The 24,999-nt window shown below is 47.4% G+C and overlaps 1 protein-coding gene across 1 annotated transcript; it reads right to left on the bottom strand.

Moving 5' to 3' along the window:
- Positions 1 to 2,094: 2,094 nt before the first annotated feature.
- Positions 2,095 to 24,735, bottom strand: polr3h (polymerase (RNA) III (DNA directed) polypeptide H). Its single transcript, XM_078532021.1, has 7 exons — positions 24,627 to 24,735; positions 22,113 to 22,247; positions 20,498 to 20,594; positions 16,467 to 16,553; positions 4,692 to 4,755; positions 3,956 to 4,172; positions 2,095 to 2,537 (listed from the first exon to the last, which is right to left on the bottom strand). Exons 2-7 carry the CDS (start codon positions 22,221 to 22,223, stop codon positions 2,484 to 2,486), a joined length of 630 nt encoding a protein of 209 aa, XP_078388147.1. The 5' UTR covers positions 22,224 to 22,247; positions 24,627 to 24,735; the 3' UTR covers positions 2,095 to 2,483.
- Positions 24,736 to 24,999: the final 264 nt, after the last annotated feature.

Here is a 24,999-nt window from a genome sequence, read left to right as displayed (position 1 = left end):
CAAGGGGGTGAAAGGTTATCGGGGGTAGGCAGGAATGTGGGGTTGAGGTTACAGTCAGATCAGCCATGATCTGCTGATGGTGGTGCGGGGGGGAGGGGGAAGGTGGAGATAAAGAGGGGTTTAGGGAGAGAATTGCAGGGAACTTAGGTGGCTAAAGGTGCAGAGGTGGGAGGGGTAGGCACTAGGTCAGAATCAGAGGAATGGAAAGTTTAGCAGAGAAGCATTAGATTGGGTAGAATAGTAAAGGATATGAGAGGTGCAAAAGAGAGTGGGATTGGACTGAGTGGGATATTAGAGGATAATCTTCACTATATTTGTGATTCAGACACACACACACACATTCCTCTTCCGAACCATCCTTAGTTTGCAATATACCCAATCCATGAAGGAGGATTGACCCCGACACCTCATCTGAGTGATAGTCAGTACTAGATTAGTTAGGCGAGTGCGGGTAGGAGCAGTTAACAACAGCTGACTTCCATCCTGTCTTATCTGACGTTCACCTGTGTAGTTAAGCAAGGATTCCTGCTTAATCCTAGAAGCAAGGGTCCCAACTGGTATCACCCCTCCTTAACCCAAGGCCACTGAACGAAACTGTAGTGCCTCTTGGATTAGGACTGAGTCATGTGCCACTGATCTGGTCTGTGTGCTTCAAGTACCAGACCGACGCACATTGGCAGCAGTGTATAACATCTACAAGGTGCATTGCAGTAACTCACCAAGGCTCCTTTGACAGCACCTTCCAAACCCAGGACCACAATCATCTAGAAGGACACAGGCAGCAGACACATGGGAACACCACCACTTGGAAGTCCCCCTCCAAGCCACTCACCATCCTGACTTGGAAATATATCGCTGTTCCTTCACTGTCGCTGGGTCAAAATCCTGGAACTCCCTCCCTAACAGCACTGTGGGTGTACCTACACCACATGGACTGCAGTGGCTCAAGAAGGCAGCTCAACACCACCTTCTCAAGGGCAACTAAGGATGGGCAATAAATGCTGGCCCAGCCAGAAAAGCCCACAACCCGTGAATGAATAAAAAAAAACAGTATCTTTACTGGGGAGAAAGGCCAGGGTGGGGAGTGGGGAACCACAGTGACACTCAAGGGAGGAAGGTCATTCCAACATGACTGGTTCACATAGACAGTTTCTGTTCTCAACATGTGGGTATCACTGGCATTTATTGCCCATGTCCCTGAGAAGGTGTATTGAGCATTCTTAAACTGTTGCAGGTATCTGCAACTTGGGAGGGGGCTCCCACACGTTGACAGATGTGGAGTTCCAGGATCTTGGGATGATACTGTTCACAGGAATTCATAATGGGGAATGCTAACAGGAACATTAATGGACAGTACAGACAGGTAGAATTCTCCCATTTGACACTTCGCCAATACTACCACTTCCTCACTGATTGAGATGAGAACCCAGCAGGGTTCAGATCGTCCTGCTCTGTAGGGATTAGTATCGCACCTGGTGCTGCATATACCAACTCAGCTTAGCAAATGACCAAGGCAGAAACATTCCAACCCCAGTCATGGCTCTGGTCTCACAGGAACTTCCTCACTAAATGCACCAATTCTTTAACAGAAGAGAACAGGAACAATGGAAGGAAGAACTGAAACCCCTTCAAACTCCAATTGCCCAGCCATTTGAGGCCTGTCAGAAAGGCCTTCATTTGTCATGTCACTAAGCATTTCACAGCGGCTAGCAAAATATGGCAGCCATTTTGTGCACAGCAAGATCCTCCAATACATCCAGGAGATGAATGTTCAGTTTATCCGGTTTAGATAGCACAGGTCAGGACAAGATACTGGAAAATCTCTCCTCTCTTTGTCAGAAACTACCTCGGGATATTTCAGACAGAGCCTTGGCGTAATGTAACATCTGAAGACTGATTTGTCTGTCAGTGCAGCACTCCCGTCCTGGATTCATGAGCTGAAGGCCAGGAGTTGGGTTTGAACTTGCGACCTTCAGATCTACAAGTGATGGTTCTCCCAGCTAAGCCAGGCCGACACCTGTAAAAGGTCAGCAGCATGACGTCAGGGCAGGAGTTGTAAACACTGACACTGCTTAAAAATCACAACAAAATCCATTGATCAAACTTGTTTAATTTACTGCTTAAATAGGCTGTTATTAAGTCAGTAAGTGCAAGGCTAGTACTGCACACACCATTACTCTTCATCGTGAGGTAGTCAACACTGCCTCAAAGCAAATGCATATTCTTTATTGGAAGTCATTTTCACTTTCCACTGAGCATTCATGATGTTTATTTGCTGGTTAGTAAAATGCACTCTGTTGCAGCTGGATCTTGCTCGCCAGATGCTTCCTGCTCTCGTTAAACATCCAGTGTCTGTCCTCGTCTCAGAAGACTGGACCCTTCAGGAATCGCTCGGCTAAGCACGGCCAGATTCAGTTGCAGTTCCGTGCAGGCAGTTATTGTGTTCGTGCTGCATTCAAAGTGACGGCCTTGAGTCCTGCTCATTAACCATTCGTCCACCAGGACAGGAGCCCCAGTCCCGGCTCACTGATGGAGCCCTGCAAAGAATTTGGAACCATATGTAGAAATAGACCAAGAGTAAAGTGGGCATTTCCCTACTTATTTTGTTTCAGCACAAACACCCCACCCCCACAACACAATATTGTAAAGGAGGGGTGGTGCAGAGAGAGAGAGAGACAGACAGAGACACACAAAGAGAGTGAGACACGCACACAGATAGAGACAAAGAGAAAGAGGGACAAACATAGAGCGAGACAAAAAGAGAGAGAGAGAAAAACAGAGACAGAGAGAGTCAACGGGAGAGAGACAGAGAGACAAAGACAGACAAACAAAGAGAGAGAGAGACAAAGAGAGACAGACAAAGATGGAGAGAGATAGACAGAGAGAGAGGCGGGGACAGGGGGAGAGAGAGAGAGACAAAGAAAGAGACAGACAGAGAGGGAAACAAAGAGAGACAAACAGATCAAGACAGAAAGAGAGAGACAGAGAGAGAGACAAAGCGAGAGAGACACAGAGAGAGAGAAAGAGAAAGACAGAGAGAGAGAGAAAGAGAGACAGTGAAACATACAAAGAAATACACCGAGAGATGGAGGGAGAAAATAAGACACAGACTGGCAGTTAATGATTCTCAGAGAAACAGGCACAACAGTGGAGCACCATGATGTGATGTGATGATGCTCTAGTTTATTTTCGCTACTGGATGCAGGACAATGCTTGGATTTTACTTGAAGTAGATTTTTTTTGTATTGTCCGTCTTTTACACACTAGACTCTCCACACGAGGTCAACAGTTCTCTCTCTCCCAGCAACTGCCAATCTCACCCTACACCCAGCAAGCAGGAAGCACCAGGCAATGAACTAGCACAACTGTTCGATGCGATTCTCTCGCTCTCCAACCAGATGGGGAGCTGAGCAAGGGAGGGCTCAACCACTCGCACCTCCCCCATCCACTTTACCAAGGGCAGTATGTCAACACTGCACCATCTAGGCTCCTCCTGAAGGAGTGTCTCCTTCAAGCACCTCTTCCGCAGACTGGTTTGCACTGCAGTGCAATACTGAGTGAGTACCACAGTGTCAGAAATGCCATCTTTCAGGTGAAATGTCTGCCCTCCCGGGCGAATGTAAAAGATCCCATGCCACTATTTCAAAGGGGGATCTTCCCAGTGCCTTGGCCAATATTCATTCCACAAACAGTCTCACCAGAAACAGGTGACCCAGTCACCTTGCTGTTTGTGGGAGCTTCCTGTATGCAAATTGGTTGATGCAGTTCCCACATTATAACAGTGACTAGATTTCAAAAAGTACTTTCTTGGTTGTTTTTAAGGGTTGCATTGGCTGCAAGCGTTTTGGAACATTCTGAAGTTGTGAAAGGCACTATATAAATGCAAGCCTCTCTTTTCTACCCCAGGACAGCCCTGACCCCCCTACACTAATTGAGAGAGGCAGATGTGTCTTACCGTCAGGGTGTAGGGAGATTCCTTCCTCTGGGCCTCCTCTGCTGGGGCAGTCGAGTTCGAGTTCGAGTTGTCAGCTGTGCTGGGCCCAGTGGGGGAGGTGTCTACAAAGGTTTCGTCCACCACTCGGAGCCTGACCTCCTCCCCGACATCCATGTAAAGGTCGTGTGTACCCTCGTCAGTCTCGTATTCCCACACCCACACCTGCTCCGTCTCATCACTGCCAGCCCAGTCAAGGAAATCCTGGCCAACACCATCAAATCATGTTTCAATGGGCAAGTGGCACCATCCAGACTGACACAGAATTTTACACTTTAGAAACAGGCCATTTGGCCCAAGTGGTCCATGTTTAGTCTCCTCCCACACCTCTTCATCTGACCCTGTCAACAGATCCTTCTAGTCCTTACTCCCTCATGTGTTTATCTGGCTTCCCCTTGAATGGATCTATGCGATTTGCCTCAACCACTCAAATAATGAGCTCCACACTCTCTGGGACGAGAGATTTCTTCTGAATTCCTGACCGGATTTATTAGTGACTAACTTATATTTATGGACCCCCCTCTACAAGCAGAAAAGTCTTTCAGCCAAAGTCACTCCAGATTCTACTTGGAACAGGAGTTCAAACAAGCTTCTCATTCCCAGGGGCCTTGTTCATTGCTAGGGTCAGGGGCTTGTGCCTTCACATCCCCACCCCCAAGGGAGGATCCATCTCCCATGGTCACCAATTACTGAAGGATACAACTTGGCTGGTTGCTGCAGGGATTCTGGAGGGATGAGGATGTCATCAAAATATCCCAGGGTCACTGTGAGGAAAAGAGAAGGAACAGCAGTGAAGTAAAGGATATTTCTAATAGGTTAGACATTGGCCTAACACTGCGGGGGACCCAGATTAACAACCAGCCCGCAGTGACACAATCGAAAACTAACCCCCTACAATCTTGGCCGAGTATCAGGATGAAAGAAACTTGAGGTAGTCTCCATGAGTTTGAGTCAATGGCACAAAGCAGATGTAATTCAACACTGGAGCCAGTATGGACAGAATAGACCCGGAGTAGTGTACAGTTTTGGTTTTCTTTACTTAAGGAAGGATATACTTGCATTGGAAACAGTTCAGAGGAGGCTGATTCCTGGGATGAAGGGCTTGTTTTATGAGGAAAGGTTGAGCAGGTTGGGCCTATATTCATTGGAATTTAGAAGAATGGGAGGTGATGTTATCAAAACATAAGATTCTGAGGGAGCTTGACAGGGTAATGTTGAGATAATGTTCCCCTTCGTGAGGCAATCTAGAGCCAGGGGTCATGGTTTCAAAATAAGGGGTCTCCCATTTAAGACGGGGAGGAATTCCTTCTCTCAGAGGGTTGTTAATCTTTGGAATTCTCTTCCCTAGTGAGCAGTGGAGGCTGGCTCATTGAATATATTCAAGGCTGAGTTATTTTTGATTGGCAAGAGAGTCAAGGGTTATGGGGGGCAGGCAGAGAAAGGCCACAGTCAGATTAGCCATGATCCTATTGAAGTGTCTCCTGTCAATGCAAGATGGCCACGCAAGATAGTTGCTGATACCCATCTATGCATGCGCACTTGTCCACATGGAAAGCCATTGGTGTCATTGGCAGGAGACACAGTGCCAGCAAAAATCCATCAGAGGGGGACTGTCACACAACCTAACCTGATAGCACAGAGGGGGTGGGCAACTGGACATGCTGGAAATCCACATCAACCAATAGTAAGGTCATATGTCAGTTTGAGGGGGCGGGGTGATGTGTGCAAGCCAATCAGAGCTGTGGGTATGGGACTGAATGAATCATGTGTGGTTGGAGCAGTTTGGCGCCTGATGAATGAGAACGTTGTTACTAACTGAGGCCGTGAGTGAGATCGTGAGGTTAAACCACCGAATCAATGCCCGCGACAGCAGTCCACTGTGTCCTTTGGGTGGCCTCCTCCTGTTTGGAGAGCTGTGGGGTAAACGTTGTTGAGCACAACATGTGTATTTTTGAACTGGTTTGGAGAGTGGGTCTTGCTTGGTGTTTTTCTTACAGTGTCTGTATTTGCTTAAAATATCTTTCAAAAGTCATGGCAAAATGTCTTTAATAACTGTTTGATAAGCATCTCTGCTCTTGGCCGCTGCTGACTCCGTCGCTCAAAATGATGTCACAGAGTAAAACAATGTAACTGCGCATGCAAAGTGCTGGCAGCAAACACAACCTTTACTGAATGGTGGATTTAGCCCAAATGGCCTCCTCTGTGCTGTAATGATTCTACTCAACAACCCACAAGCTAACAATGCCATTCAACAAGGTATGGGAAATACAGGCGGAGGTGCTCTGTTGGAGCTTTATCTCTGTGGGCCCCATTGATGTGTACCATAGAGCTTTGGGGGCCCACTGTCCAGACTGAACCCAGGTTCTACTTTCTCACGTTATCAGTATGAACAGATCTAGTGCTCAGATTAGGGTTCATCCAATTAATCAGGCAACAGCACCAAAGGAAACCCTTTCCAAACCTCCAGATTCAACACTCAAACAGGGTAAAGCAGCAAGATCTAGAAACAAATAGATGCTTGAGCTTTGTGGGTTACACTGACATGGTTTAGAAAGATCAGGAACTTTACCCTACATCTAAACTGTGATAAGATTAGCTGCCACCCTGCCTACATTACAACAGTGAGATGATAGCAGCTTTTTTAATGAGGAATTGGCATCTTATGAAGGAACATGTTGTATATGCCTCATCCACAAGCTCTGCATTTTTTAATTCATTCATGGGATGTGGGCGTCGCTGGCTAGGCCAGCATTTATTACCCATCCCTAATTGCCCTTGAGAAGGTGGTGGTGAGCTGCCTTCTTGAACCGCTGCAGTCCCTGTGGTGTACGTACATCCACAGTGCTGTTAGGGAGGGAGTTCCAGGATTTTGACCCAGCGACAGTGAACGAACAGCGATATATTTCCAAGTCAGGATCGTGAGTGGCTTGGAGGGGAACTTCCAGGTGGTGGTGTTCCCATGTATCTGCTGCCCTTGTCCTTCTAGATGGTAGTGGCCTTAGGTTTGGAAGATGCTGTCTAGGAGCCTTGGTGGGCAATTTTCACATTGCTGGTTAGATGCCAGTGTTGTAACTCTTTTGAGTCAAAACCAATTAAACTAAATTAACAAAATCAGGGACAAAGTAAAAGGCAACCCCTTAAAGGGAAACTGCAAAAATTAAGACAAAATTTAAAGGAAACTTACCAACATTAAACCAAAATGTGATTAACAGGGTCAATAAAACACCCCAGTCCCCGCGGTGCCCACCCAGCGTGGGAGGTCTCGACAGTGTCAGCAGACACCGTGTGCTCCCTCTCCAGGGACACCCGGCCGCAAACATAGCCACAGAAGAGGGGCAGACAGTCGGGCCAGATGACCCTTGATCACCCGCTGCCTGGACCTGTTAATGGCCAACTTGGCCAGGTCCAGGAGCAACTTCACGAGGAGGTCCTCCTCCCTTTGGCCCCCCTCCGCACCAGGTGCCCGTAGATCAGGAGCGTGGGACTGAAATGCAAATAAAACAACAATAAAAGGTTTTACAAGAAACAAAAAAAGGGGTGCAGCCTACAACTACCTATATAAGTGTGGTCCACGGACTACACAAGGCAGCAAAAAAACGCAAGCGACTTGGGAGTCTGAACCGACACACACTGCGATTGTATGGGACGGCTGCATGCAACACCCTCCACTCCAGGTCCCTGATGGAAAGTGGGAGGACACCGCCATAGAGGGCCCCCCACTGGGGACTTCCGCTGCCAGACGGCAACAAGGCGTGCCAGGGCCTGTCCAGGCGGCGGGTGAGGGCAAGGAAGTAAAGGATGTGCAGCAGCAGCCCGTACAGGAAACTCCTCCGCTTGTTGTAGCTTCACCAGGTTGACGCCTCATTTTTAGGTATGTCTGGTGCTGCTCCTGACAAGCCCTTTTGCACTCTTCATCTAACCAGGGTTGATCGCCTGGCTTGGTGGTAATGGTAGAGTGGGGGATATGCTGGGCCACGAGGTTACAGATTGTAGTTGAGTACAATTCTGCTCCTGCTGATGGCCCACAGCGCCTCATGGATGACTAGTCTTGAGTTGCCAGATCTGTTTGAAATCTATCCCATTTAGCACAGTGGTAGTGCCACACAACATGATGGAGGGTATCCTCAATGTGAAGACAGGAATTTGTCTCCACAAGGACTATGTGGTGGTCACTCCTACCGATACTGTCATGGACAGATGTATCTGCGGCAGGCAGGTTGGTGAGGATGAGATCAAGTATGTTTTTCCCTCTTGTTGGTTCCCTCACCACCTGCCGCAGACCCAGTCTAGCAGCTATGTCATTTAGGACTCGGCCAGCTCGGTCAGTAGTGGTGCCACCGAGCCACTCTTGGTGATGGACATTGAAGTCCCCCACCCAGAGAACATTCTGCGCCCTTGCCACCCTCAGTGTTTCCTCCAAGTGGTGTTCAACATGGAGGAGCACTGATTCATCAACTGAAGGAGGGGGAGAGGGTGCAAGGGACGTGATAATTAGGAGGTTTCTTTGCCCATGTTTGACTTGATGCCATGAGACATCATAGGGTCCGGAGTCGATGTTGAGGATCCCCCAGGGCAACTCCCTCCCAACAGCATACCACTGTGCCACTGCCTCTCTTGGTCTGTCCTTCCGGTGGGACAGGACATACCCAGGGATGGTGATGGCTTGCAGATGGTATCTGAGACATTATATGTAAGGTATGATTCCATGAGGATGACTATGTCAGGCTGTTGCTTGACTAGTCTGTGAGACAGCTCTCCAAATTTTGGCACAAGCCCCCAGCTGTTAGTAAGGAGGACTTTGCAGGATTAACATTGACGTTGTTTCTGGTACCTAGGTCGATGCCGAGTGGTCCAATCAGTTTCATTTCTTTTAGACTTTGTAGTGGTTTGATACAACTGGCTTGCTAGGCCATTTCAGAGCGCAGTTAAGAGTCAACCACATTGGTGTGCGTCTGGAGTCACATGTAGGCCTGACCAGGTAAAGACAGCAGATTTCCTTCCTTAAAGGGCATTAGTGAACCAGATGGGTTTTACAACAATCGACAATGGTTTCATGGTCATCGTGAGACTTTTAATTCCAGATGTTTATTGAACGTGTAGGGATTCGAACCCGGGTACCCGGGGCATTACTCTGGCCTTCTGGATTACTAATCCAGTAACAATACCACTACGCCACTGCCTCCTGAGGTGGACCCAAGGCGCTTTGGGACATTTTGAGGTGATAAAAGGTTCTATTGAAATGCAAGTTCTAAATATCTATTTATATCTGACCCAGTGATGGGGAGTTATAGTTCACTCAGGGAGTCCAAGTTGCTGTGGCAACCTGCACTTTTCCATGCAAAGTGGTCTGGAGCTATGGATAGTGATGGTAGAGGCTCCAACATTCTTTCCATCACACAGCTGACCAGGAATCTCTCCCATTCTTACCGCCTGCCATTGGCGTGTGTTGGAAGGAGTTGTAGGTTGATACTCAACCCATTTGGCCACGTTAGGAATGCACCTTCCTTGGCCTTGGACTCAAACCCAGAGCTTCTGCCTCAGGGACAGGGACACTACCCACTGCACCACAAGACCCTCTGCATCTGACCTCAAAATGTTCAATAGTGACGTGGGGATAAGAACTTCAATCATGTTTCATTCCCCAATGTAAATAGCCCTCAATATGTCGAATGTGGGATTCCACTGAATTAAACCAATGAAGCAACACTGAAGAAACTTGTCAGATGGGATCTCAGGGCTCAGGAGAACGTGTCCCCACAGCACAGCAAGATCAGAAGCAGCATCAACAGACCTCCTCACTGTAAGGTCTTTAGAAACCCTTCTGCAAGCCATCACTTTGGACAGTGGCAGCTCCCCCAATGCCTTGGTAGGTAAATGGTGTCATGTGCTGTATAATCAGGAGGAAGCCATTCACACCATCTAGCCGGTTACACCAAACAATTAGATCATGGCTGATCTGTATCATAACCCATCAACATCCTTGAATCCATAAACCTTAACCTTAACCCCCCTGGCTAACTAAAATCTATTCATCTCAGTTTAGAAATTTTCAGTTGATCCCCAGCCTTAACAGATTTTTTGGGGGAGAGAGTTCCAGATTTCCACACGCCATCACTGGGGCAGACATAGATAGATATTTAGAATTTGCATTTCAACAGTGCTTTTTAACAACCTCAAAATGTGTGAAGAAGTGCTTCCTGACATCACCCCTGAACAGCCTAGCTCGAATTTTAAGGTTCTCCCCCCTTGTTCTGGACTCCACGCACCCCCCTCCCCACCCCTACCAGAGGAAATAGTTTCTTCTCTGTCGACCCTATCAAATCCTTTAATCATCTTAAACCCCTCAACACGATCACCCCTTTATCTTCTATACTTGAGGGAACACAAGCCCAGTTTGTGCCATATCGGTTAGAAAGGTCACAGGATGTGTGCTGAACTAGCTGACTTTAACCAGTGGGGGCTGCGCATTAAACTCAACACACAGGGTGAGGGAGGGAGGGAGGGTGGAGGAGGAAGGCAGACTGATCAGCCAGGGCCCCAGCTCCTGATCACTATCTCGTTGCCCACTGCTGGAACTGTGCTGATTGTGTGAGTGAAGCAAGTTTAACTGTGACGGTGCTGAGAGGGAATTCCAGCACGGTTCAGAACCTTCAGGAGTAGGGAGGATGGGGGAGGGACTGAAAAATGCAACGGGGCCCACATTCCCATTTCCGAACTGTTTCTGGTGACTCCCAGAAATAAGAATCCCTAATTTGTGCAGGATGCTGGAATCCTGAGCACACTAATGAGTGGACTGAACAAATCCAAACTCATTGACTGGTACCCTGATCCTAAGTCACTCCACTCCCTCCTTGGATTTCAATCCAAACCCCACTTGTTAACAGACGATAAAAAAAACAACTTATGCCTCCGTGGGATGAGCAAAATGCAGCCATCTCCTATCCAAAGTCATAAGCAGCAAAAAAGACATTATTTTAACACACCCAGACTGTTGACATTGCTGGATTATGAAGGACAACCTTCTTATCTCTCAGACATTCACATTGACAAGCTGTTCAGAGAAACAGGCTGCAGAATGTACAGCCAATGGAGTCAAATTAACTCAATGGAGTCAAACCACTGCATTAAAAACATATTTCCTCCCCCCCTATGCCTGATCAAGCAGTACAACAGAGGGGCAGATGCCCACCTCATAGCTCTCTGCCGGTATTATCCTTAAGCGGTCATCTGGATTGGCACGACTATGGTCTCTGCATTAGGATTAACTGACCCCACATCCCCCACCACCCCCAGGCAACATCTGAGGTCAAGTATCAAGGTGAGGGAAAAACAGATATCCACATACTGGGTTTTACTGTCACAACCACGTAACAGCAGCAGTAAGAAGCCCTCCGAGCTGACTTCTTCCGAAAGACGATTCCTTACTCCTGATAAATCCCTGCTCATTAACCGTACTGCTGCTATCAACCTAAAAACACCCTCCATCCTTTTCAACCAGGCTCCATTTCCCTGCGACTCTATCAAGGGACAAAGGGCGTACAGACAGCTACACTGGTGCTGGTCCCTCCTCTGGTGCCTCGCCTGAACAGCCATTCTTTATGTTTGAGCCACAGTGGGGTTATCACTGTCAGGGTGGCTTTGTCCTCATCCATTATGCACACAACCACTCCAGCAAAAGTGCTTGGATAGTAATCCGGAGGGGAAAATCTCAATCGTTCCTTCGCAATCCAAGGCCTCCCCACTGGTCTGACTGAGACCAATCAACTCAGGGAACAGAAATTCCAACGCTGCTCACTTTTACTGTCCCTTTAATTAAATTTGCGGAAGCAAGGACACCCAATCCTGATGTATATCCAGATGTTCCTCTTCATTTCCTGAGAGCACTGACTCTTGCTGGGACATAGTCATCCTCTGTGAGCTCACAGTAGTGAGAGCACATTCTGGGGAGCAAGGGTCAGAAAGCTGTTTGACTGTGGGTGCAAACCCACAGGGAGTTAATGCCTGACAGCAGGGCGCTGGTCTCCGATCAGAAGAGATATGTATGTATTTGTATATTATAGAGTATTTATAACCTCGACAGGTCATTCAGCCTAATAGGTCCATGTCCATACCCTCTTCTCATCCTATCAGCACCTCCTTCTATTCCTTTCCTACTTGTATGTTCATCTTGTGAGCGTCCCCTTAAATGCATCAATAGGAACACAGAAAATAGGAGTAGGCCATTTGGCCCCTCGAGCCCGCTCTGCCATTCAGCTAAATCTCAGTTGATCTACCTCAAAACCATTCTCCCTCAATTAACCCCCTTTACTATCCCAGTCATATTGAACTTGAAACATTAATTCTTTCTCTCTCCACAGATGCTGCCTGATCTGCTGAGTATGTGCAGCATTTTGTTTTTATTTCTGATCTCCAACATCTGCAGTATTTCACTTTTATCCTATTACTATTCACCTCAACTATTCCATGTGGCAGAATACTCCACATTCTAGCCACTTTCTGGGTAAAGGAACCCCTCCTGAATTCCTTATTGGATTTATTCGTCACTATCTCATATTTGTAGGAGGTCCTGTGGTGCAGTGGGTAGTGTCCCAGCCTCTGAGCCTGAAGCTCCGGGTTCAAGTCCCACCCCAGGACTTCATGGCTAAAGAAGGCGCGTGCAAAATGCGGCCAAACAGGTTGAGAATCAACCTGCAAATCCTTTCAACACACGCCAATGGCAGGCAGTAAGAGCAGGAGAGATTTCTGGTCAGCTGTGTGATGGAAAGAACGATGCAGCCTCCACCATCACTATCCATAGCTACAAAATACATGTAAAAGTGCATGTTACCACAGCAACTCAGACTCCCTGAGTGAACTGTAACCCACCCCATATTATATTTATGGCCCTTAGCTTTGGACTGGGCACAGGTTGAAAAGTCTTCATTATATCTATCCTATGAAATCCCTTCAAAATTATAAAGACCTCTATTAGGTCACTTCTCAATCTTGTCTTTTCTGGAGAAAAGAGACCCAGCCTGTTCATTCTTTCCTGATAGATGTAACCTCTTGGTTCGGATGTCATCCTTTTGGTGTCTATATACTCAGATCTGACTCTGTTGGTACCTCTGCCAATCCCATTCTTCAACACGCCAGCAGCAGTTGCACTGAAATTACCAACTGCGTTCAAATTCCAAGTGTCTCACCTTCAAATGTAATGTGCAACTCTGAAAATGTGTTTAGAAAGGATTTACAAAGAATGCTGATGGTTTGGAGAGGGTGCAGAGCGGATTTACCAGGATGAGGGAATCCCCTATGTAGAGAGGCTAAAGGAGCTGGGATTGTTCTCCTTCGCACAGAGAAGGTTAAGAGGAGATTTAATGAAGTTGTTCAAAATTTTATGGGATTTTAATAGGGAGAAACTGTTTTTACTGGCAGGAAGGTCAGCAACCAGAGGACACAGATTTAAGATAATTAATAGGGGCATAGAGTACAAAAGCAAGAAGGTTATGTTGAACTTGTATAAGACACTGACTCAGCCTCAACTGGAGCATTGTGTCCAGTTCTGGGCGCTGCACATTAGGAAAGATGTGCAGGCACCGGAGAGAGAGCAGAAAAGATTCACGAGAATGGTTCCAGGGATGAGGAACTTCAGTTACACAGATAGATTGGAGAAGTTGGGACTGTTTTCCTTAAAGAAAATTGGGCGGAGATTTGATAGGGGTATTCAAAATCATGAGGCGTCTGGACAGGCTGAATAGGGAAAAACTGTTCCCATTGGTGGGAATGAGAGGGCACAGATTTAAGGTAATTTGCAAAAGAAGAAACGGAGACATGAGGAGAAGCTTTTTCACCCAGCGAGTGGTTAAGGTCTGGAATGCACTGCCTGAGGGTGTGGCGGAAGCAAATTCAATCAAGACATTCAAAAGGAATTCGATTATTATCCAAAAAGGAAGAATGTGCAGGGTTACAGGGAGAAGGTGGGGAATGGCACTAAGTGAATTTCTCATTTGGAGTAAAAACAGAAAATGCTGGAAAAACTCAGCAGGCAGAATTTTACGGCCCCGTTTCGGAGGGGACAGGGCTGTAAAAAGCGGCGAGACATTAGAATCTCCATTGACTTGAGCTGCCGTAAAATTCTGCCCAGCAGGTCTGACAGCATCTGTGGAGAGAGAAACAGAGTTAACGTTTCAAGTCTGTATGACCCTTCTTTAGAGCTAAAGAGAACTAGAAATGTGATGAAATTTATACTGTTTAAGGGGAATGGAACAGGTGAAGCTGGATAGAAGGCCAGCGATAGGTGGGGGCTAAGGAGAGATTGACAAAGGTGTCTTGGATAAAAAGACAAAAGGGGTGTTAATGGTAGTGGTAAGGGCTAAAGGAGGTGCTGATAGTGGCATAAAGGTAAGAAAGCAGAATGTGTTAATAGCAGAACGAGGGTCAGCGCTCTGTGAAAGAACAACATGGAACAAGTAACAGATGGTCCTTTTGGGGTTGGGGTGGTGGCATGCTTGGGGAAAAAGGGATAAAAAGGAGATAAAAAAAGGGGATAAAACAATGAATAAATTAATTTAAAAATTTTTTTTTTAATTTTTAAAAAAGGGGATTAAAAAAAGGGTGAAGGTAGAGGAGAGTTCATGGTCTGAAGTTGTTGAACTCAATATTCAGTCCGGAAGGCTGTAAAGTGCCTAGACGGAAGATGAGGTGCTGTTCATCCTGTTTGCGTTGAGCTTCACTGGAACAATGCAGCAAGCCAAGGACGGACATGTGGGCATGAGAGCCGGGTGGTGTGTTGAAATGGCAAGCGACACGGAGGTCTGGGTAATGCTTGCGGATAGACTGAAGGTGTTCTGCAAAGCCGTCATCCAGTCTGTGTTTGGTCTCTCCAATGTAGAGGAAACCGCATTGGGAGCAGTGAATGCAGTAGACTAAATTGAGGGAAGTGCAAGTGAAGCGCTGCTTTACCTGAAAGGAATGTTGGGGCCCTTGGACGGTGAGGAGGGAGGAGGTAAAGGGGCAGGTGTTGCACCTTCTGCAATTGCATGGGAAGGTGCCGTGGGAAGGGATGAGGTGTTGGGGGTGATGGAGCAGGGTGTCACTGAGGGAACGGTCCCTATGGAATGCTGACTGGGGGGTGAGGGGAAGATGTGTTTGGTGGTGGCATCACGCTGGAGTTGCCGGAAATGGCAGAGAACAATCTTTTGAATGCGGAGGCTGATGGGGTGAAAAGTAAGGAAGGTGGGACCCTATCATGGTTCTGAGAGGGTGGGGAATGTGCAAGGGCAGAGACATGGGAGATGGGTTGGACACAGTTGAGGGCCCTGACAACCACACTGTGTTAGAAACCTCGGTTAAGGAAGAAGTAAGACATGTCAGAAGCGCTATTTTGGAAAATGGAACAGATGCGACAGAGGCAGAGGAACTGAATGGGATGCAGTACTTACAGGAAGCAGGGTGTGAGGAGCTGTAGTCGAGGTAGCTGTGGGAGTCAGTGGCTTGTAATGAATATTGGTGGACAGCCTATCACCAGAAATGGTGACAGAGAGGTCAAGTAAGGGAAGGGAAATGAATTGTCGGAGATGGACCACGTGAAGGTGTTGGAGGGGTAGAGATTGGAAGCAAAATTGATAAATTTTTCCAGGTCCTGACAAGAGCATGAAGCGGCATCAAAATAGTCAATGTACCGAAAAACAGAGTTGTGAGAGGGGGCCTGAGTAGGACTGGGACAAGGAATGTTTCACATACCCCACAAAATGTTAACTCTATTTCTCTCTCCACAGATGCTGTCAGACCTGCTGAGTTTTTCCAGTATTTTCTCTTTCTATTTCAGATTTCCAGCATCCGCAGTATTTTGCTTTTATCTTAATGCTCATTTGGAGAGCCGGTGCAGACACCACGGGCCAATTGGCCTCCTTCTGTGCTGTAACAACTTTTTTATTCTGTAAAAAGGCCTAGGGGAAATGAGAATTGCTTTTACACAGCATGTTATGATGATCTGGAATGCGCTGCCTGAAGGGATGGTAGAAGCTGATTCAATAAACGCTTTCAAACGGGAATACATAAGAAGGAAACCGTTGCAGGGCTATGCGGAATGAGCTAGGCAGGGTGACTAATTGAATAGCTCTTTCAGAGAGCTGGCATGGACTCGATGGGCCAAACGGCCTTCTTCTGGGCTGCGTGACTCGAAAGCTGTTTCAGTGAGATTAGAGACAGAATAGTTGCCATAACCAACCAAGGCACCAATTGGAATGAGCTGCAGTTTTTGCTTGATTGTTACCGAGGCTTGAGTCGTGGACATCAGGCCTGAAAAGGATTATGCTCACAGTAATACCCACCTCAGTCAAAGAGCCAACTGACACACCATCTAGTCTTGGTGAACTTGGGTGGGGAACCAGAAGCCTCAACCCAGAAGTGAGCAATCAGAGCCAGGAGTGGAAGCTAGGAAACCAGGGAGGGAAAAAAAACTTCAACTGAAAACTTCAAATAACGAGTCACTCACCGTGGACTCCATCCTGACTGCAGCCTTTAATCTTGCCAGTTATAATCTCATCCAGAAAGGGTCGAAAGACCACGTATCGGAAATGTACTGTGTGGGAAAACAGGGATAGGAGGAAATATAACACTTAAAGGAGGATGAAGCTACATTTATACATCATCAGGTCGTCCCAAAACACTGCAACCAATAAATCACATTTGCACATCTGCAGTACGGTGTTGTCATGCAGACAAACATGGCCACCAAATTGTGCACAGCAAGATCCCACTAACAGCAAATTAGAAAAATGTCAGTTAATCTGTTCTTGGTGGTATTATAGAATGAGTCCCGATAGGGAATACTGGAAGAACTCCCTTGCTCTTCTGAAGGTGCTGTGAGATCTTCCATATTCACTTGAACAGACATAGGGGGTCCCAGTTGAACATTGCTTCCAAAAAAAGCTACCACCAACCAAGAGCAAGACTTGAATCCACAACTCTGAGTCAGAGACGGATGTGCTAAAACCTGAGTAAGGCTAATACAGGTATCCCAATGGGTGAGGGACTGGGGGAAGGCATTCCCTCATCACAAGTTCTACAATACAAGGAATCTGCACCTGAATCATGTAACTATGGAGGAAGAGGGAGATAGCAGAGGACAGTGGCAGAGGCTTGGCAATGAGTTTCCAACAAATCTTCTTGTGCAAAAAAGACGAGAGAGAAAGAGAACGAAAGACAAACACACACAGTGAATCATAGAACAATATAATAGATGGAGAGAATTCCTTTATCCCCTTTATGCCATTTATTAGATTACATGAAAAGAGGGAGTGTACAACTGGACATCAACATAAAGGAGGGAAGTCCCTGACTGTTCCCACATGTAACCCATAGGCAGAAGCAAGAGACTGCCAAATGGCTGTTGATAAGATTACATAGGGATACATAATAGACTAATGAATAAGGTCAGAGTGTGTATGTATTGCATTGAAACATACAATATTCCAAGGGGACTTGACAGGGTAGATACTGAGATGTGGTTTCTCCTGGCTGGGGAATCTAGAACAGAGGGGCACAGTCTCGGGATCAGGGGCCAATCATTCAGAACTGAGATGAGGAGAAATTTCTTCACTCAAAGGGTTGTGAACCTTTGGAATTCTCTACACCAGAGGGCTGTGGATGCTCCATCATTGAATATATTAAAGGCTGGGGTAGACAGATTTTTGGTCTCTCAGGGAATCAAGGGATATGGGGAGCAGGCAGGAAAATAGAGTTAAAGCCTGAGATCAGCCATGATCATATCGAATGGCGGAGCAGGCTCGACAGGCCATATGGTCTGTTCCAGGTCCTATTTCTTATGTGATTTGGATCTAGGGGATAAGTGGCAGAATAGACAGCTGGCTGGCTGAAAGACAGAAAGCAGAGAGGAGTAAAGCATAGCTATTTTACAGTGGTAGAAGGTGGGGCTTGAGGTCTCACAAGGATCAGTGCTTGGACCATTGTTGCTCATAATTTATGTTAACAATTTAGATATTGGAATCAAAAACACAATTTCTAAATTTGTGGATGACACCAAATCATGGGGGAATAGTTAACGCTGAGGAGGACTGCAACAAATTACAAGACATTAATAAACTTGCAGAACAGGCATGTAAATTACAAATTAATTTCAACGCAGCTAAGTAGGAGATATTACATTTGGTAAAAGTAAGGAGGTCACATATTGCTTAGAAAAGAACAATCGAACTGGGGTGGGGAGGCAAAGCAATCTGGGAGCACAAATGCATTAACTACTAATGTAAAGGTGAAGGTTAACAAGGCCGAAGCAAACCAAACACCAGGGGTGGGGTGTTCCAACCCTGCCCACCGCTGGGATTGTCCAGTCCAGTCGAAAGTCAATGGACTTTTGGCCGGGCCGCCAAATCTCCTGTGACGAGCTCCGCTACAAAGGGGCCGGAAAATCCCGGCCTAGGGCTTATTTTTAAAGGGACACGACTGAAAAGTAGGGAAATTATGCTAAACTTCTGGTTAGACCGCCATTTCATTACTGCATTCAGTTCTATTTGCCATATTTATAAGGAGGATGTAGAGGCACTGGAGAAGGAGACAAAAAACAATTGAAAGGATGGTCCCCAAACTGTGAGGTCATATCTATGGTGAAAGGAGGAATAGACTGAGTCTCTTTTCTCTCGGAAAGAGGGGTGATCTAATAAAAGCCTATAAAATTATGAAATGTTTTGATAAAATATTCAGAAGGAGAGTGTGCTAACGTGTAGGGAAGAGCAAAAGTAGCGATCAATATAACATAGGCACCCACTCAACAGAGAACAGACAGATAAAAAATATTTCCTATCAAAACCTCTCATCATCTTGAAAACATGATAAAGTCACCTCTTAGCCTTCTCTGTTCCCAAGAGAACAGTCCGAACTTTTCTAACCTCTCCTCAGAACTGAAGTCCCTCATCCCTGGTAACATCCTGGGTGGCAAACCTCCTCTGTACCCTTTCTAAAGGCCTTTACATCTTTCCTAAAATGTAGTGCCCAGAATTGGCCACAATATTCTGAAATCGAGAATTCAGGAGTGTTTTTTTTATTCATTCACGGGATGTGGGCATCACTGGCTGGGCCAGCATTTATTGCCCATCCCTAATATCCCTTGAGAAAGCAGTGAGCTGCCTTCTTGAACTGCTGCAGTCCACGTGGTGTAGGTACACCCACAGTGCTGTTAGGGAGGGAGTTCCAGGATTTTGACCCAGCGACAGTGAAGGAACGGTGATATATTTCCAAGTCAGGATGGTGAGTGACTTTGAGGGGAACTATCAGGTGGTTGTGTTCCCATCTATTTGCTGCCCTTGTCCTTCTAGATGGTAGTGGTTCTGGGTTTGGAAGGTGCTAAGGAGCCTTGATGAATTCCTGCAGTGCATTTTGTAGATGGTACACACTGCTGCTACTGTGCGTCGGTGGTGGAGGGAGTGAATGTTTGTGGATGTGGTGCTAATCAAGCGGGCTGCTTTGTCCTGGACGGTGTCAAGCTTCTTGAGTGTTGTTGGGGCTGCATTCATCAAGGCAAGTGGAGAGTATTTCATCACACTCCTTATTTGTGCCTTGTAGACATTAGACAGGCTTTGGGGAGTCAGGAGGTGAGTTACTTGCCACGGGATTCCTAGCCTCTGACCTGCTCTTGTAGCAACAGTATTTATATGACTAGTCCAGTTCAGCTTCTGGTCAATGCTAACCCCCAGGATGTTGATAGTGGGGGATTCAGTGATGGTAATGCCATTGAAAGTCAAGGGGCGATGGTTACATTCTCTCCTGTGTGAGATGGTCATTGCCTGGCACTTTTGTGGCACGAATGTTACTTGCCACTTGTCAGCCCAAGCCTGGAAATTGTCCAGGTCTTGCTGCATTTGGACATGGACTGTTTCAGTATCTGAGTCGCCGTGAATGATGCTGAACATTGTGCAATCATAAGCGAACACCTCCACTTCTGACCTTATGATGGAAGGAAGGTTATTGATGAAGCAGCTGAAGATGGTTGGGCCGAGGACACTACCCTGAGGAACTCCTGCAGTGATGTCCTAGAGCTGAGATGACTGACCTCCAGCAATCACAACCATTTTCCTTTGTGCTAGGCATGACTCCAACCAGTGGAGATTTTTCCCCCTGATTCCCATTGACTCCAGTTTTGCTAGGGCTCCTTGGTGCCACACTTGGTCAAATGCTGCCTTGATGTCAAGGGCAGTTGCTCTCACCTTACCTTAGAATGTAGAATTTGCTACCAACTTACTAGTTGAGGTAAACAGCATAGGTACATTTAAGAAGCTCATAAGAGAGAGAAAGGAATAGAGGGTCATACTGATAAGAGTTAGATGAGGAAGGATGGGAGGAGGCTCGCGTGGAACATAAACTGGTCGGGCCAAATGGCCTATTTCTGTGCAGCATATTCTACTTGACATTATGCCCCAGCCCTCTAGCCCTGATAGGAGGGAAATGGAAATACTGCTTTGTTGAGATCCACTAAACAGATAGGTTATTCCTTACTGGAAGATGTCTAACCTTTGGTGTGAGATGCACCATCCCCTGGGAAAATGTAGGAATCTTCCAGCTTGGTAATGTCATATAGGCAGATACAGAGGCCGACATTAAATACAACCTGCAGAGAAAAGAAACAAGAGAGGCACAGTCAGCAATCAGACTTAATGGGGAAAAATTCTCAACTGAACGTGCAGCTCTATCTCCCCCTCCCTGCCTGGCGGTTCAATCCAGCCATTTTCCAACCTTAGTTTGATCAGCTATCTGAATATTGACAAGTTTCTATCCATCACCTCTTGTCCTGTTGTCCAGACCTCCTCTACAATGAGCTCATCAAAACCAGGTCAAAGCAAATGATATTCAATTCCCTGCCTTTCTGCCCTCATTTCTCCAGCTTGTACAGATTGAACTCGCCTGTGACCCTCCAGCAAGCAGGAAATATTTTTCACTCACTGGCCTGTTATGAACCATTCACCAGATAGGCAGAAGAAACAGGCTTAGGGATAACACCTGGGAATGCCAGCAGGAGTTTTTGAACAGTATCCCGGTGTGGTACCACTTCGAATGATACAGCATAGAAGGAGGCCATTCAGCCCATCGTGTCTGTGCCTGCTCTTTGAAAGAGTTGTGCTTAGTCCCATACTCTCGCTCTTTTTCCTGTAACCCTGTAAGTTCCTCAGCCGCAAAGTACCTGGCCAGCTCCCTTTTAAAATTATTATGGGATCAACTCCCACTGCTTCTACAGGTCCAGCATTCCACATCCTGACAACACTGAGTAGAAACAACTCTTATTGCACCACTCGCTCTTTTGCCAATGATTTGGAATCTATTACCTCTAGCAGTTAACCCATTCGCCAGAGAACAGATAGATAAAAAAAAAAAAATTCCTATCCAGACCTCTCATCATCTTGATACCACGATTAAGTCACCTCTTAACCTTCTCTGTTCCCAAAAGAGTCCGAACTTTTCCAACCTCTCCTCAGAACTGAAGTCCCTCATCCCTGGTAACATCCTGGGTGGTAAACCTCCTCTGTACCCTTTCTAAAGGCCTTTACATCTTTCCTAATGTGGTGCCCAGAATTGACCACAATATTCTGAAACATATTTAGTGATTTATCAAGTCCTACCAGCACAATCTTTTTGATTTTATATTCAATTTCTCTATTTATAAGCCCAAGAAATCCATTGGCTTTAATCATCTTATCAACTTCCTGCCTTCTTTAGGGATGTGTACATGAACAGCCAGGTCTCTAAATCGTGTCATTAATAGCATTCGTGCTGTCTTTCCATTAGTCCTCCCAAAGTGCTTAATTTCACACTTATCCACATTGAACTTCATGTTTCACCACCTGGTCTAGATCATCCTGAAGCCTACCATTATCCTCAATCCTATCTACTACATTCGTACCATCTGCAAACTTTATAACGCTGCTCCCTGCATCCAAATCTAGGTCATTTATATACACACACATATATACGTCTACTGTATTAACTTGATCAACCTTCTGTTACCTCATCAAAATCAATCAAGTTTATTTATCCAACTCCCTTTTCAAAGCAATTCAGTAATATAAATGACGCATGAAATGAAGCAAATTACTTTGGAAACGGCTTTGGCAACAGTTGCTCTGACTCGTACCTTGTTTGCCAGTTTTTTGTTCAGCTCTTCAGCAATGGCATCATTTAATCTCCTTTCAAAAAGCCAGGGCGGGATCCGCACAGTGTCCACCATCTCCACCAGAACAAACATGTTTGGCAGGACAGGATCAGCGTACTGGAAAGAAAGACGAGGGAGTCAGTGGCCATGTCACTGGACTAGTAATCCTAAGACCCAGGCTAATACTCTAAGGAAATGGGTTCAGATCCCACCATTTAATTAATAAATCAGGAATTAAAAGCTAGTTTCTCAGTAATGGTGACCATAAAACTTCATCAGTTGTTGTAAAAACCCACCTGGCTCACCAATGCCCTTTTAGGGAAAGAAATCTGCCATCCTTTCCTGGTCTGGCCTACATCTGAATCCAGAACCACAGCAATGTGGTTGACACTGAAGTGGCCAAGCAAGCCAGGGCAATTAGGGGTGGGCAACAAGTGCTGGCCTTGCCAGCGATGCCCATATCCCACAAAATAAAAAAAATCCTTTATTTGGGAAAAGAGAGTAGTTTTCAGGAAACTGATTTTGAGGATAGGAAGGCTTTTTTTGTACTGATAGGGAGTCTTATTACGCAGGAAAAATAAATTTTCACTTTTCTGAGGTCAGGCATTCTCTACATTCACCTGCGCTACTGGAACAGGCAGACTCAATGTAACCCATGATGCAAAGGACCAGACTTGCATTTATATAGCACCTTTAACATAGCAAAAGTCCAAAGACACTTCACAGGAGCAATTACCAAACAATTTGACATGGGGGTGGGGGGGCCACATAAGGTGTTAGAACAGGTGACCAAAAGCTTTCGGGAGTGTCTTAAAGAAGGAGAGAGAGGCGGAGAGGTAATTCCAGAGCTTGGGGCCCAGGCAGCTGAAGGCACGGCCACTGATGATGGAGCGATTAAAAGCGGGGATGCTCAAGAGGCCAGAATCAGAGGGGTGCAGAGATCTTGGAGGGTTGTGGGGCTGGGGGAGGTTACAGAGATAGGGAGAGGTGAAGCCATGGAGGGATTTTAAAACAAGGATGAGAATTTTAAAATCAAGATGTTGCTTGACCGGGAGCCAGTGTAAGTCAGTGAACATAGGAGTGATAGGGGAATGGGACTTGCCGCAGGTTAAGACTTGAGTAGATAAAAGCAAAATACTGCAGATGCTGGAAATCTAGAACAAAAACAAAAATAGCTGGAAAAACTCAGCAGGTCTGACAGCATCTGCGGAGAGGAACACAGTTAACGTTTCGAGTCCATATGACTCTTCATCAGGACTTGAGTAGAGTTTTGGATGACCTCAGGTTTACAGAGGGGAGAGATTGGGAGCAGCCAGGAGAGTGTCGGAATAGCCGACTCTGGAGGTCACCAAGGCAGGAATGAGGGTTTCAGCAGCGGATGAGCTGAGACGGGGTGAAGTCGGGCGATGTTATGGAGATGGAAATGGGTGGTCTCAGTGAGGAGCGGGATGGGGGGATGGGGATCGGGGGGATGGGGATCGGGGGGGATTGGGTGGGTGGTGGGGGGATTGGGTGGATGGGGATCAGGGGGGATTGGGTGAATGGGGGGGGGTATCAGGATCGGGGGGGATGGGGATAGGGGGGATGGGGATCGGGGGGGATGGGGATCGGGGGGGGGGTATCGGGATCAGGGGGGATGGGGATCGGGGGGGGTATCAGGATCAGGGGGGATGGGGATCGGGGGGGATGGGGATCGGGTGGATGGGGTCGGGGGGGGGCAGAGGGGATGGGGTTCGGGGGGATGGGGGTGTCAGAGGGGATGGGGGTCGGGGGGGTCAGAGGGGATGGGGGTCAGAGGGGATGGGGGTCAGAGGGGATGGGGAGGGGGGGGATGGGGGTCAGAGGGGATGGGGGGGATGGGGGTCAGAGGGGATGGGGGTCAGAGGGGATGGGGGTCGGGGGGGGTCAGGGGGGATGGGGGTCGGGGTGGGGGATCAGGGGGGATGGGGGTCGGGGGGGGGTCAGAGGGGATGGGGGTCAGAGGGGATGGGGGGGATGGGGGTCAGAGGGGATGGGGGTCGGGGGGGGGTCAGGGGGGATGGGGGTCGGGGGGGGGTCAGAGGGGATGGGGGTCGGGGGGGGGGTCAAGGGGGATGGGGGTCGGGGGGGGGGGGTCAGAGGGGATGGGGGTCGGGGTGGGGGATCAGGGGGGGGTGACTTCCCCATCGCCGATTCTCACTGACTTTGATCAGCTCAAAATTACTGACGGATTCTAGAAACTTCTCCAGTCACTGGGGCAGCAATCACCCCGGGGGGGGCATCAGTTGGGTAATCTGACCCCCCAACATCCGGCCCTCAACCCCAACGCCGACCCCCAGGCCCCAGACCCCCAGGCCCCAGACCCCCAGGCCCTGGCCCTAACCCTAACCCCAGTCCCCAGTCCCCAGGCCTCAACACCAACCCCCCCAGCCCCGGGCCCCGGGTCCCCGGCCTGAACCCCAGGCCGGAGCCGGTGACCGGAACCGCCGCTTTTCCATTCATTTTTCTGCCGCGAACCTTCTGCTCAAATTCGCATATTTTCGTTCAGCGGCCCCAACTCATGGGCTAATCCACTTTACAGCGGAAGGTCGGGGACACGATCCGCTTTACGGCATGAGGTCAGACTGGTACCGTTGCCGCGGGGGGAGGGGATCCTCCGCGCTGCTGGTTTACGACAGTTTGCGACTGCCGGGGACCGGATGACTTTAAAGGCGTCAATCAGCAGAGAGGGGAGGTTGTTCTTACACAGGGACAAACTTGTGTACTTTAAATCCAGGACAGGCAACTGCTGCAAATTCGAAATATGCCAAAGGTTTTATATTTTAATTTAGATTGAACATCCAAAATGATTGCATTGATGAAACTCTTTCGAGTTATCAACAGATCGCAT

This window comes from Cetorhinus maximus, chromosome 29 (genome assembly GCF_964194155.1).
Source record: "Cetorhinus maximus chromosome 29, sCetMax3.hap1.1, whole genome shotgun sequence".
Taxonomy (NCBI): Eukaryota; Metazoa; Chordata; class Chondrichthyes; order Lamniformes; family Cetorhinidae; genus Cetorhinus; species Cetorhinus maximus.
Note: the sequence above shows the minus strand (reverse complement) of the source record. Positions and strands in the feature narration are given on the sequence as shown.